This window comes from Rhagoletis zephyria, unplaced genomic scaffold (assembly GCF_001687245.7).
Source record: "Rhagoletis zephyria isolate East Lansing unplaced genomic scaffold, Rhagoletis_zephyria_1.1 Rzeph_scaffold_02542, whole genome shotgun sequence".
NCBI lineage: Eukaryota > Metazoa > Arthropoda > Insecta > Diptera > Tephritidae > Rhagoletis > Rhagoletis zephyria.
This window is the reverse complement of record NW_016159626.1, coordinates 64,465-80,912: the sequence shown is the minus strand read 5'-3', so window position 1 is coordinate 80,912 and position 16,448 is coordinate 64,465. Positions and strand designations below refer to the sequence as shown.

General features: G+C 33.2%; 1 protein-coding gene across 1 annotated transcript in view; it reads left to right on the top strand.

The window, feature by feature from the left end:
• Nucleotides 1-2,225: 2,225 nt before the first annotated feature.
• Nucleotides 2,226-16,448, top strand: part of Ca-Ma2d (Ca[2+] channel Muscle-specific alpha2/delta subunit) — a 28,448-nt gene continuing 14,225 nt past the window's right edge. The window contains exon 1 of the mRNA XM_017621668.1: nucleotides 2,226-2,693. Coding sequence (XP_017477157.1) covers nucleotides 2,551-2,693 — 143 coding nt within the window. The 5' untranslated portion in view covers nucleotides 2,226-2,550. The remainder of the gene's footprint in view (nucleotides 2,694-16,448) is intronic.

Here is a 16,448-nt window from a genome sequence, read left to right as displayed (position 1 = left end):
CGGCTGTAAGCCTTCTTAAAACTCTTTAGTTTGACATCCACATGGCAATTTTGCATTTATTTTATCAATTTCACTGAGTTAAAATTTTCAAATAGGTTCCAACCCTCGTCAAAAATATTTCCAGCAGTTATCTTCCTTGAACCTCTTTAATTCGATACCCATATTGCAATATTTCATTTATTTTATCGATGTACTTTAGTTAAATTTTCAATCAAGTGGCAACCCTCTTCAAGCATATTTTTGGCTGTAAGCCTTCTTAAAACTCTTTAGTTTGACACCCACATGGCAATATTTCATTTATTTTATCAATTTGACTGAGTTAAAATTTTCAAATAGGTGGCAACCCCCGTCAAAAATATTTCCAGCAGCTATCTTTCTTAAACCTCTTTAATTTGATACCCATATTGCAATAATTTATTAATTTTATCAATATATTTGGGTTTAAAAATTTTCAAAGAGGTGGCAATTTGTTGCGATATCATTGGTTCTGGTATTATACCGAACAATACAAGAAAAAAATTATTCAAATCGGCTCAGCCGTTCTCGAGTTTTGACGACCGTGACATACGAACACAACATTTTTATTAATAGAGATAAATACTTCGTAAGACCCAAATGATTTAACGTTTTATGGAAAAAATTACCGAACTCGACTTACGTTGCTCTTTCAAATGTCCACAGATTAACTTTTTCGTGAAAATACACAAACCTACTGCCGTTCTGGCCCCACCAGCCGTACATATTTAGCCACATAAATCTATTCTCTTTAGCTAGAAATATTTAATGATTATGATTTTCAATCAAACATTTGCACTTTTTCAAATCCATGAACATATTCACACATACATACATACGCACTAAAACTCACTCTCTTTCTCTGTTATGAAAGTGAAACGAAGTGGACGTGAAGCTAACACGCGCCTCCACCTAAACAGAACAATAAGCAAACAAAATGAAAATTATTAAAAGCGAAAACGAGATTGTCTTTCATTCGCCAAAGAAGAAGGCAGACAAGATTAAGCACAATGCCAATGCGAAGCAGTGAAGGAAAAATCAATACGAACAGCTGACAAATGAGCAGCCAACAATTCGCCTGGCGCTCAATGAGCCAAACCGATTCTTTTTATTTCATATTTTGTTTTTCTTTTGATTTGCTGTGCGTTGACATTTCAACTGCGATGCCAAAACAAACAGCACAAAAGAGAAACCACAAAAACACCGTCCCACACTACCTGTACAGCTGAGATGACGTTAGAAATTGTGGTCGGAAATTAAAGGGGATGAACCCAAAGAGTTCAAAAACAAAAACAAAAAACGTTAGCATACTCACGAAAATTGGCTCAAAGCAATTATGTACATATTTATGTATGTATCTATATGAAAATGAAATGGGCCAACAAAATGCCCGAACTAACGGTATGCGCTCTCGAAAATCTCTACCGAAGCGCATACGAAATTGGCTAAACGATTGCTCTACTAAGCAGCCACATACATATGTAGCCTCGTCGGCACTTTTCCACAGCAGCCCCAACAATTTTCCTCACTTTCTACAAATTTTCATTATTCAGTTTTTCTTGGCTACTCAGTGGTAACGGTTCGGTAACGGGAAAATCTTTTTTGGGAAAAACAGCAACGTTAAACGACCAACTGTGGCCCGGTGCGCGATTAATAGACAATTGCAACAACAACATCGCCAACGACGACGAACCGCCCCATGCAACAACAACAGCAACAACAACCCACAGATTAGTTTAAACGTAACGAACGACAAACACACGCACACATACTCGCCCATGCATACGAATACGAATATATCAGCGCGCACACAAACGTACGCCATGTTTTATATATAGAAAATTTACGCACAGCTGAAAAATTTCCTTTTGGTGAAACAGTGAATTTCGGTGCGGTTTTTCATAAGCTCCATACGTGTGAACGAGAATTTTCATTGTGAATTTTTGTTTAGAGTAGAAAATCTAATGAATTAATGTAATTGTGCAATAGCAAAGAAAATTGCAGCGATAAATCCTATAGTCAAGTGTGTAGTGTTCAAAAAATCTGGGTATGTCAAAGTTTAAATGTAGCTGCTACTTGAATCGCTCGTTCGTCTCGTCAAAACTTCCATTTTCGGGACTCCACCCAGTTTTGTGGTCACCGAAATATTATACAAAATAGGAATACGAATAGGAGGAAGAAGAAGCAGCAGTTGCAGTGGCAGTGGCAGCATCAGCAAGGCGTCTAGCCAAAACCCAAAGTGGCTAATGAGGCCATAAGTTCTATGTACAAACATAAATATTATTGCATCAGTGCGTGTCTCTGTGTATACCTATGTATGTGCCAGCTAAGCAGATAATAAGATTACATATAGACAAAAGTGATAATATACAAATAAAGAAAACCTTTACAGAAGCTGGTAAATACATATTCTTTACTCGTTAAGTATTTGTGTTCAGAAAGTGCATAAGAGTGGTGTCGTGTATTTGAACTTGTTTAGCAGCGCCGTCCGCGACGCCACGCAGCGCCCGCAATAGCTGGGAAAATGCTAGAAAAATGCCCAAGATGCTCATATGCGACAAGTTGATGACACATTTTACTGTCATTGTGACCGCATTCCTGCTACTCCATTGCATTGGTTTTTCACCGTTTACACCGCAAACGTTGCGCGGCGTTGCGGCCACTCCCGAGGATGAAGCGTAAGTTGGCCATGGATATGTATCTACATGTGTAGGTTAGGGCGGGTCAATTTTTTTTTTTTTTTTTACTATGCGCGTATAGCATTTGAGGATTCTACGTGAAATTCTGAGCACATTTGCTGAAGAAACCAAGAGTCTAAAATAAATTTAGAGTTCGCCAAATTGCGAAAATAGGGTTCGATGAAAATGTGAAAATTTTCATTGTTGCGCCCTCTGCTGGATATGATTAGATTTTTAAGAAAAAGATGAGTGCAGAAATAGATTTTCGTGTACCAAAAAACCCGTTATAGCATGTTTTTATACAAAATTTAAGCACTTCTTTACGACACTACAGCAAAAGCTAAGAAACCTACTTTCGCAATTTGGCAAACTCCAAATTGATTTTAGACCCATAGTTTCTTCCGCAAATTTCTTTAGAATTACACTTAGAACCCTTCTGTGCATAGTCAAAAGAAAAAACTCCCTTACAAATTGACTCGCCCTAATATAGGTATATATACATTTACACGTCATATAGGGCTTTAGGCTATGCAGTTGGGGCATATGTTTACATACATACAAGCAAAACATCATTCCTAGTCACAGTTCTCTAAAGATGCAGCTAGGATCCAGAAATATAGTAAAACCGGAGTCTTCCGCCTTTCGTAAACGTAAAATTTCGGTTAAAATATGTTACTTCAAAGAGATAAATTTTAAATCAAATTTTTTTAAAAGTTTTTAATTTTTTTATTTTAATCCAAATCCCCTTTTAGGCTTGCACAATATTATTTATAGAATAAGAAATCAAAACAATGGATATGTATGTAGATACTATGAATGTTTATAGTCCTTTTCATAACTTGACGACACTCACATATTGACAAGATTTGACCATTTGTCTTAATATTTTTTTTAATTTTAAATATTTGTTTATAAAAATTTTGTATATTACTTAACAAAAACCATATAAATCAAAGTTTGGGTATTTGTGCAGCCTTGAAAATAATCGACAAACTTTAGTAAAAATTTCGAACTTTTGATTTAATTTTTTTTTTAATATTTTGAGAATGCAGTTCAACTTCACCATAACAAAGTGCAAATTTAAAGTACCTCGGAACTGCATTGATTTTGGAATATTTTTTTGTTGACGGTGTCAGTAATTGTCTTTCAAACGAATGATTTTCGACGATTTTTTTAAATGAGAAATGGAGCAACATCTTCAACAAAAAAAATTCCCAAAATCAATGGTAGTTCCGAGCTACTTTAAATTTGCACTTTGTTATGCTAAAATTGAACGGCTAAGCAAAACTGTATACTTAATATATTTCTAAAAAATCGAAAGAAAAGCTAGAAATTTTTGAGAGAGTTTGTCGATTATTAAAATAATAATTAATAATTAATTAATTAAATAATTAAAATTAAAAAATATTAAGATAACTGTTGAAATCTTGTCATTATGTGAGTGGTAATATTTATACCGCTATTGGACAACATTTTCCTCGATCTCCGAGAAAGATTGCCGAAAGAGACACTAACACAAAAAAATGGCGAATATACCTAATACGCTATATGAAAAAAATAATTTAAATTTCGCGGTGTTACACTGATCATGAACTTTTGAAGTGGCCTAGTACAGGTCGAGCAAGTCACGAAACTGCGTTTAAAATCTTTGTAACGCCCTCAAATTCTCGACTTATTAAAAAAAAAACAATTTTTATATGACTGCCCGCACTGAACCATTTTTAGCTCTGTTATTTTTTACCCAATTTTAAGTTTATATTTGACTTTAGAAAGAAGAATATTTGTGCTATTTAAGGAAATAATAAGTTTTGTGAGTGTGTTTTGTAAATTTGTGGACAATTTTTGGAATAAGTCTGAAGTTAACACATATTTTTTTATTTTTCCCACTCGAAATAATTTTTCCTCCACGGCTATGGAAAGACTAAGTAAGAAGGGGACTTGGCTGCACTTAGCTCAGAAGAAAAATGACTGCCTGCTTTATTGGACTCGACCAAAATCGGCTAGACTGATACACCGCCAAACAGAAGAAGATGAAGGCAAGATTGAAGTAGAGGTATGCACTGCGACCAAGCGATCTATTGTACCCTCCTAAGAAGAAGAAGGCAAAGATTGCACAAACAGAGTCTCGATATGCATTTCGGCTAATAAAAAATTCGAAACGTAGTGACATTCCGTTGTAGTTTTTGTTGTGGCGAGTAGGGGTTTTTGGACCATGCGGTATCACAATGGCCTCTGATTGGGCCTAAGTGTGCTGGCGCCCTCTGGGCCTGACAGCCACTTCAACCTAACCTAACCTAACCTTTGTTGTGGCGACTATTGTTCCCATCCTAGTTCAGTTAAACGTCACTCGTTGGTCATCAAGCTTCACTCAGAACCAATAGGCTAAGAAAAACGTTCTTCTTTGAACGACGTCCACCGTGAACCTTTAAAGCACTATGATGTGAAGGCATGGACTTGGATGAACACTTTAATGAGGAAGGTGGCACTATGCGACGTCTACTACAGCTGACATGTGAAGGAGCTAAATTCGATTTCGGATTTGTGACGACCTAGCTAAAAAGTGATACATATAGCAATTTTGCGGCTGAAAAACAACCAAGCTGCAGGATCTGAAGGTCTGCCAGCTAAGTTATTTCAGGACGGAAGCGAGGAGTTACCGACTAGAATGTAAATGTGCTTTGCGCAATTTACAAAAAACAAGTGCCAGTAATCGCTATGCGCACAGCTCAATACAGTTGCAGGTCTACGGTCTTTTAAGGGTTAACCCCCCCCCCTCGAACTGAGTGATCGTGACGATCAAATAGGCTAGCTAAAATGACATAATCTTTTAGATATGACCTACGCAATAACGTGACATTTTCAAATTTATTTAAGGATCATTAATCGGATTCGATAATAAAATTTGAAATGTCGTTAGATTGGTTAGGCGAACTACCTGCAATGAACCGCTTTGGTACCATTTTCTAAGATACAGCGGATGAGTAAGGATACGTATTCACAGGAAGCAGGCCGTTGCGAATAATTGTAGAATCCCCTAAACAATTGGGAGAATGGACAATATTTACACTTAATAGTTTTTATGTATAACCTTTTGAGTACTGAGAGTGGAAAGCAGGAAACAAAAAAAATTAACCAAAATTCTCATTTAATGATCGGCCCATAATTCATGCGAATTGAAGCCGTTATAGTTGCCCAATCTTCCCCATATTTTTGATATTTATGTTTGTCTAATGAAAGAGAGAGTACAAGGTAAATATCATCGAAATCGGGCGAAATTTAATGTTTCCGCGTACAAGGGTGGAGGGCGTGGCAATAAGGCCCAGCTTTGCCACATTTCAAAATTTCCTATTACTAAGATAAATTAATTTAGATGTCAAGTTTCAGCGAAATTGTCCCACGGTAACTATTCTTCTTTCCACCTGCCACCATATAGTCGAAACACTGTGCGGCGGTTTCTTAAAAGTGTATTATCTTAATAACTGTCTGGACGCCAACTTTACACAACAATTCTCTATTGTTTTGTCGAATGTAAACGCAAGGTTAGTATCTTTATAACACGATTCGATACTCACGAGGTTTGTTTTTTTCTTTTATGAAAATCTACATTGTAAATATTCGCTAGAAATATTTCTTCACAAATCACTTCTCGCTCTCCCTGCCACTTGCACGCGCACAATATGTATGTACATATGTATGTACGTACATACATATCTACTATGTATTAATTGGCATGCTTTTATGCTAAGTAATTCGCTATTAATTGCACGTTTTCATTTCCACTGCATAGTGGTTTTCTTGCTAGCCTCTATAGCCTCCTTTTTCTACTTGTAAGTTGTCATTTCTTTTCAAGCAGGCTACTTATGTTTGTACAAATGTGAAATATGTGGGTGTGTATAATTATAAGAGCTTCTTTTTGTTTTTAATTTTCCAATTTCGCTAGAAATAGCCTGTATAGAAAAATAGTGTTGCCAGAAGTCGAATAATACTTGCGTGTCTTGATAAATACATATAGCAGAAGGAAAAGAAGGTGGTTGATATCTATTTTATGTTGATGAGATGGAGGAAATGTAGGGGGCGACGTTGGGGACTCCTACAAGTCGCATGCTAAATATGCTGATTAGCAGCTAAGCGTTTGGGTTAAGCCGTTTACAATGTGGCCAATATTATTATGCGCAGAGACGATGATGATGATGACAGTAATGGGTTTGGCAGTATTGACGACGATTATGTTCAATACATATGTATTCTGTGGGGTGACAAATTGTATAATGAACTTTTATTCTTAACTTTAGGGTGGGTGGCTTATTTTTAAAATAAAGGTTTTGAAAATTATGCGGTGAAAAATTTGAGTGGCTTCAGAATTTAAAGTTCTTCCCCAGTAGGAGATGGTTTAGTTCTCTTTTTTCTTACTTCAATTAAAATAATTAATTGAAATTAAAAAAATAACAATATAAATCGTCAAAACTTGTCAATATGTGAGTGTCGTAAAGTTATGCTAAGTACTATGCATACTTCAATTTTAAGGCAGGGACGTATAGAAAGTTACTTCAAAGAAGAAAGTCGGTATAGAATTATTCTTACATATACTATTTCTGTCTAATTCGACACTAAATATTCCTTTAAGAAAATTCTGCTCCTAGCAGCTACAGACTGCTCAAATGCGTAGTTCCCCTCTCTAATTTAATCAACCCTAGTAATATAATCGTCTACATATTTATTCAAATATATAGATGTATACACACGCGTATGCAACTATGTGGCATTAAGTGGTATTAAGGCAAATTTTATTACTCTGAGAGTCTCATTAAATTAACATAACGCTGTAAAGCTATGTACATATGTATGTATGTATGTATGCAACTATGCTTGTATCGATATACGTAAGCTGTAAAAATGGTACTAAAATTTTTATGGTGAAAGTTTGCATTGCGCATTTGCATAGAAAATTGAAGTCTGTATATAAGTAACTATACATATAGGCATATATATATTTTAGTTATGTGCTAATGAGCGGATTAATAGAACGAAAAGTAAATGTTTTACTTAGTGAGTTGACTGGCCAATTCAAAGGTAAAGTTGCTTCCTACACAAGAGCTGGATGTTTACTTCTTAAAGGTTAACAAAGCAGACACGTACATACATACATACATACATACATATATATGTAGGTAAAAGTTTAAAGTGCTGTGTTGGGGAAAGTCGAAATTTCATGTGTGTAAATAAATAATTATTTAACTAAACTCCAAATTTTTGTATTTCTTTTTTTGTACTATGTACAAAATATGTTTTTATGGCACATATGATAATGTAGCCAGCAAACAAATGGTATACTTACAATCAAATATACTGTAAATTTTTGACGTAACTATAGGGACTTCAGCTACAAATTTTTTACCTGGTGATGCGTTGTGGGGCGTAGAATCAATTTGCNTGTATTTCTTTTTTTGTACTATGTACAAAATATGTTTTTATGGCACATATGATAATGTAGCCAGCAAACAAATGGTGTACTTAACTATAGGGACTTCAGCTACAAATTTTTTACCTGGTGATGCGTTGTGGGGTGTAGAATCAATTTGCATCAAAAAATCAGTTTCGAAAAACGGGATAATTTCACTCGATATGTACATACAACTGCGTGCAGATAATTAGAAACAATTTGTTGACAATTTATTTATTTTATTTACTAATTTTATGTATTCTTTTACGAAAATATAGTTCACACTGCAATAAAATAAAACTTATTAGGAATAAATGAATTTTCGAAACTTGTAAAGGCAAGTTTTTTCTAATTATCTGCACGTAAGTGTACTAAATATATAATGAACGATATGACTAGCGATAATTTTTATAATATAATAATTTTGGGTAGAAGATCATGGATCTCTTTACCATNCAATAAAATAAAACTTATTAGGAATAAATGAATTTTCGAAACTTGTAAAGGCAAGTTGTTTCTAATTATCTGCACGTAAGTGTACTAAATATATAATGAACGATATGACTAGCGATAATTTTTATAATATAATAATTTTGGGTAGAAGATCATTGATCTCTTTACCGTTTTTTTTTTTAATCAAGTCATTTTCTACAGATAGAAATGTTACTCATACGCCATGTACGACTATGTACGAGAACGGCTATGTGCGATATGGCGTATGGGTAACATTATTTCCTGCTTTCATAAACAAATTATTGCACTTTTTCCTTTGACCATTCAAAAGGATGGATAAACAATCCCGATCTTCATCGTTAGCAGCTCGATTTTTTGGTAAAAAACAGGCTATTAAAACATTTGTTATTTTTTTTATTTTTTCCTTGTTAAAATATGTCAAAATTAGCACGTAAGTCGCATATATGCAAAAACCAACCAAACTTCCGAAATAAGCATTTCAAGCATTTGCTTAGATTGCCAGCCTTGTTGATAACACCGTGTGACAATCAATTTAACACACACAGAAAAGTAAACTACGAGCCAAAAATAGTAAAACTACGTTTTTAGATTTTCCCTCTGACATCAGGATTTTTCTTAGAAGACTTTGAAACTTTAACGATATGATTGATACAAAAAATTATTTAAAAAAGTTAGTGCAATGTAGCATAACAATATGGGTATTATATAAACCTAAATGTACACGGTAGAGAAAAAAAACGCAAGACTTAGACAAAATCTCGCAATGGGACGTGTAAACACTCAATACAGCTCTACGAGAGACTCACCACCCAGTCTACGTGAGAGTTTTTTAGCGAAAATTATTTTTGGTGCATAAGGAGGAATAGTCCTTTTAAAATTGTATCCTTGGATTTCATTGAAAATCTGCAATATGTATTTTTGGAAAAAAATTTTTCAAGGACTAATATACACACGACCACACCACATCCACGAATTTCGCCCTTGTAACTTTATTAGCTTAAAAACTAAAATAATTTAAAAGTGCATTTTCAATACCTTTTCGACCTTTCCAACCAAAAAACTTAATTTTTTTAAATTCAACAGAATTTTTTCATTCATATGGTACCCATATTAATATTTTTCATTGCACTGAAATTTTCAAATAATTTTTTAATTAAACATATTATTGAAATTTTGAAATTCTTTTAAAAAATCCTGACGTCAGAGAAAAAAACTAAAGACGCAGTTTCTATATCTGGCCCATAGTTTCGTGAGTACATATGTATGTATATTAATTGTTTGTTGTGTTTTGAATTTTTTTTAATTAACATAGTTTGCTTCTAGATTTTTTGCGGTCATAAATCTTATTTGCCCTCCCTCCACAACTCTCATGCCAATTAACCATGCTCTGATTTCAAAACAAATCACTTTTACCAGCAAAAAAATTTATGGACGAAAATAAAATTTTAAAACAAATTGCTTTCCAGCATCCTCAAGTGAACAGCAGCCCAGCCACAAAAAATTATCACTCTAAACGAATCAATGACCACAAAACAAGATTTAACGACACAAAAATCCATCAAAAGTATCCTCTTGCAGCACCTTTTTTTGCGTACATTCATTGCATGTCCCATAGATGTGCGTATATGTATGTATGTAGGTATGTGTACATGTATGTATGTATGTATGAATTGGCATGTAAGCTCGTGACAAAATGTTTTCGTGTGCTTGTGCATGCAACTTTTGACACAGCAAAGGACCTCTAGCATCAATAAACTGGCTCAAAAAATCAATAACAACAAAAACGATCAAAATAGCAAAAACAAACCCCTTCAGCCGAAAGTGCTTTAAAATTTATATGACAAAATGTAGTATGTTTGTGCATACATACGTGCATACATAGCGCTAGCTAAGAATGAAAAACTACTAAATCCATTTTTACAAAATTTTCAGCAGAAAAAATCTTCTTAAAGCCATTTTCTACGAGTAATTTGCTTAACTTTGAATACAACAATTTCTGTGTTTAAAGCAAAGCTAAATTCCATAAGGATCAGGATGATTCGATAGTAATTAAAAGTTTCTTATTATTTTGACCTTAGCGAAGTTTTTTTTTGATTTTCTTGGACTATTTAAGCAAACTTGCATTTTATGGAATATAACTGAGAAAATTTAAAACCTGTAACTTAGTCCTTTTTGGGGACGATGTATTTTTAATATATCAGGCTACATCAAAATATGAGTTTTCACAAAAAGTGGACTTGCGAACTTTTCACTCTAAGCTGGCGAAATGTATCATACACTTACATATTATGTACATACACTAGTGATGTAGACGAGGAAAGCGAAATTCAACAAATTCAATATTCAAGAGCATACGTTCTGAACAAGCTTACTGAATTTCTAACGATTAATGTATTAGATTGAATACGTTCGCATTTAGCGCGTATTTGTAATCTTCAAATGGAGAGTTTTTAACCAAGGACCGAAAACCCTAATGGAAAAATTCACTATGAAGGAAGTGTTCCACAACTAAGTGATACATTCCAATCGATTTCTAATTGCAATTCGATTTTTATTTGCAATTTTTATGCAAAATTAAAAAAAATAACAATTATTTTTGATTTTTACATTATAAATCCTAAATAACAATTAACTTTTAAAAGTCATCAATATAAATCGGTCAACGACTTTTAGTTTTTAAATCATTCGTATAAAAGTTATTAACATTTTTCGAAGTTAAGAAAGTGTTGGGAAACAAAAGTTTACTACTTTTATAAGAATGATTTAGTAAATAAGGGCCAGTGACTGATTTTAATTTATGACTTTTATAAATAAAAGTCTTCGATAACTGTTATCTGAGACATGTAATTTAAAAATCAAAAATAACTGTTATATGCAGATTGTTTAGATAAAAATCAACAATAGTTGTTATTTTGGATTCATAAAATAAAAGTCAGAAATAACGGTTATTTAAGGAGCAATTAAATAAAAGTCGAAAAATAATTGTTAAAGAGCGATTTTTTTAATAAAAGTTGTAACTGTTGCGGTCCCTGTTTTTAATAGATATAGTTGAAAATTGTCAAAAGAAATTACTTTGCTGAAATATTTCCTATATTGATTTTTTTCGATTGTCAACTTCGGCTAGAGTTCACAACCTTTCGTATACATAATCGTCCCCGATGCTATCATCAATATAATTATCGAAATCAGTGTCAATATGTTTATTAGAAACTTTATCGATATGGTTACCAATAAGTGATCGATATACATAATTATCGAGACAGTTATCAATGTAATGATCATGATTTTTGTCAAGATGTTTATCTTATTTTATTTATCGCAAAATTTATTGAAGCCGTTATGGGTATTTATCGATACCCTTAGTACGCATTTACCAATATCTCAAACGGCATTTTCGTCGACGTAGTTTTCGATATACATATTATTTGATAACAATAATTTTATCAATATTATTACCAATATGTATTTATCGATCTACATACGTATGTAATACTTTTGATATATTTTCGTTATCGTTATAGATTTTCACTTAAATATTTGTATTCCCTTTGCTCGCAGGTTTTAATTTAGATTCATTGTCGTGTATTCGCATTCGATAGCAGGTATCGATAAGAGGATCATAGCTCGAGCAGCAAGAGAACTCTCTCACTTTTATGGAGAAACTGCAAACACACCTGGCGTCCAACTTATGTACATTAGGGTGGTCCAAAATAAGTAATTCGGAATTTTAATGCTCTCACACCCCTAGGATTTCTTTATACAAAAAATATACCCCTTTTTTTAAACAAAAATATTTAGAGGTCACTCAAAGCGCTCAAAGTTTTCCATGTATCATATTTACATGGAAAAAAAAACAACTTTTCGTAGAAATGGTATAGAATTCTTGAATATCAATATTTTTTGATGATTTTTAATACCAAAGATTTTTTATTTATCCCCCCATTTAATTTTCTGGCATATTTCGGGGCTTTTGGAGGACCTATAAAATATAGTTCTATGAAAAAATGGTTAAATAAATAATTGGGTATTATTATTGGGAATCTCCTGAAGAGAAACAGAGTTTTCCGAACGAAGTACATTGCTTTTCAACAATTCTGTACCATTTCTACGAAAAGTGGTTTTCCCTCATATAAAATACATGGAAAACTTTGAGAGCCTTTTTATTCCAACACAAAAAAATAGGGGTATATTTTTCCGTTATAGAATAATCCTAGGGGGTGAGAGCATAAAAGTTCCGACTATACTTTTTCACATGTATTTTTATACCACCCTAATGTACATACATATGTATGTATGTATGCACATGACCAATTGTAAAGCAAGTTGTATAATGGGTCGCTATGAAAGTTACAAATTCAAAGATACTTAAAAACTCGCTAACTACGAAACGGTCTAGGTAACAGACTACCTTAAAAACACCTTCACGTATGCCATTTTCAAGGGGTTAAAGTCCATACGAAATAGAAAATCATGTTCCTAGCTGTGCACTTAAACATAACGCTCTGACAAACTTCGCTCGTTCAAGTGTAAATAATCATTATTGATTGATTGCATTATTGAGGTGACTTGAAGCGAAGTGGTACGAACCTACAGTTTTGAAAAAAAGAAACTTTATTCATATGAAAAGGGCTACAGCAAAGTGCCTCTTGACATATATCAATTTATTTACTTGCATGTCTGCACATGAGTACATACATACATACTTTCATATGTGTGCATGAACTTTCTAGGTGTGGCGCAATATTGCTTAACTGCAAGTGCATTTACAACCATTTCCATTTGCACTTAAATGAATGAAAGAGGTGTAATCATCAATTGCAAAATATTGCAACAGCCAACAGCCAACAGAATTCATCACGCAAAATCGCTCTCTCGACTCTTGGCTGAAGTGTTGGTAATAAAGCTAATTGAATTTACTTGTAGTAGGTACATGGCGTATGAGTAACTATTGCCACTACATAGGCTTCAATTGAATTTTAATTAAATAAATGTGATCCACAAATGTATTGGAAAATGAATTATGATGCCACAATGTGTTATAATCGTATTCAATAATTTTTCTTGTATTCAGAAATAATCCACTCTGGCCCACTACATTTTTTCCTATTCTATCTGAAACCGAGTTCTTGTGCGGCGATGATATTTAGGTACCTCTTTAAACTGCAAAAATAAATCACATCAATATTGATAGATTTTCGCTTTCTAGGAATCTTTATCGCGCAAAATAACTTTATATGAAAAATTTTAATAAATATCATATTAAATACGTTAATATTACTTTGACCAAGAAATTTCTTTCTTCTTAGTACTGAAACTCAATAGACGTCAAGGTATTTTTTATCGCAATTTCACCATTACTATATTCAATATATTTGCACTAGTCAAGATGAGGAAGTCAAACCATTTAATTGCACATAAATCTTAAAGTGTCAAAAAAAGTAAAACTTTTATTTGAGAAACATTTAACAGTGACACTAAAAATAGCGCACGATGACAACATCTACCTACATAAATGCTTGAAAACAAATTCATTGACTTACATAGCGAGCATACATACACTTATACATACATTAGGAAGGCTTGTTTGTTTATTTGCTTGGCATGCATTGGGATATCTTATAAAAAGTGCGAAATATATTCCTTTATGAACTGGAGGATTTTATTTATTTTTCCTGGTTCCTTTAAAAATATAACTCTTTCTTTTTATGATAAACAATCTTCGAAAAATATGAAAGCTAGTTTTGTTAATAATCGGGACATTTATCAGGTAGAGCCAACCCAAGACGTATACTTATTTTCAACGTAGGACGGATGGTATTGAAAATGGGCGAAATCGGACAACAACCACGCCTACATCCCATATAACGGTAATTTGGGGAAATACAAAATCTTTGATAAATCAGTAAATACTGAAGATAATAATTTATTCAAAATANTTCAACGTAGGACGGATGGTATTGAAAATGGGCGAAATCGGACAACAACCGCGCCTACATCCCATATAACGGTAATTTAGGGAAATACAAAATCTTTGATAAATCAGTAAATACTGAAGATAATAATTTATTCAAAATAAAAAATTAACTCGATTTTTGGACAATTCTATAAAAGGATATATATATATATAGTGGCATCCATTGAACATTTTTGCTATAGACCAGTGATACTAGAGGCATTTAGGATATACTAAAATTGAATACTTAAGTGCGGGTGCTAAATACTAAAGTACTAAGGTATTTAGTAGGATTCCAAGTATTAAACGGTTCAGAAAAAGAGAATAATCCCTGGTCCGGGTAACATCTAAATTAGAAAAAAAAANGTATTTAGTAGGATTCCAAGTATTAAACGGTTCAGAAAAAGAGAATAATCGGCCATTTTTTCAATGTGGCAGACTGGTCCAATCCCTGGTCCGGGTAACATCTAAATTAGAAAAAAAATTCTAACAGCGGCCGCCCTTCAATGAAAAATGCTCTCATAAAATTCATTTTTGTGTAACAACATCTACCGGCACATTGAAACAGAAGCTCAGCCAAACACTTAGCAAAAGGCTAAGCGCCAAAATGTTATTGTTATGGCTGCAGTAGTCAATAAAAAATAGTGACTACCAGTGTTGCCGCGAATCATTTTTAGTGGTAGCCAAAATCCTTAAAAAAAAAGGGATAAAAAAGAGCTAAAAAATTCCTTGTGGCTAAAAATGGTAGCTAAAATTTTTTACTTACATATACATATAAAAGTATACACGCAAACATTTTCAATAAGTAATGGTATAGTAAAACAATGAACACTGGAAAAAAGCTAATATTTTATCCAACCAAAAACATTTTTGTATAATGCTGGTACAATATTTATTTCTTTACAAATGAGGACGATGAAAGATCGAAATGATTAGAGCTGAAATTTCATAATTTTTCTACCATTTTGTTAAACATTGTTTTTTGTTTTTTTTTTAATTCGCAACTGCAATATCGTGAACTTAATATTCCGCAAACACGGCTTTGACTCATATACATAGTGCAAGAAATTTCCAAATAGTTTTTGAAGTCGCACCAGCAGCTGGTACAATCACACCACAAGAACATACACGGTCAATCGAATTGATGGGCCATTTAACAAATTAATTAATTAATTAAAAACATTGGTGTGAAAGACGCTTGGCGTCGCACACAGCAAACCTTGGCTTAAAAATTCAAAAAAAAAAAAAAATTACATCCATATAAAACGTCTGTTGGGATCATAGTTACTACAACATTTGATGAAAAATTAACACGAAATTTTTTTAATAGCCCTATGCAATTCGACCAGCCCTAATTTTACGAACTCAAGTGCATATTTATAACAAAATTAGTGAGAGTGCTGAACGCAGAGTAGACTCGATCGAAGAATAGCATGGAATAGGTGCTTGTTTCGACGACGCTGACTATTTTTATTCATAAAATCTCTATTTTTGGAGGTATTTTCAAATCGGTCCAGCTCGCTTAAATCTTAATATTTTTCCGAAATATTTTGGTGGACGTCTTAAAATGTTAATAAATTTTGTCATCTCGGCGGAAAAGCCGCAACTTTTTTTGGTGATGCAGCCTAATGTACATACATACATACAGTATTGGCCAATACAATAGCACTCATATAAACTCAAGTTTAAAACTTTTTAAAAGGCCGCAAAAAAGTGCAACAAATTTTCAGCCAAATTTCAAACTTTTTTCTCAGGAGCGGTAGAATTTTTTTGAATACACAGTTTTATAGCCCATTCAATTTTAGTCTAATAATGTGCAAGTTTCAAGTGGCTAAAAATTACCGTTGATTTTTTAGAATTTTTTTCGCCGAGGATGTTGCGGGTTTCA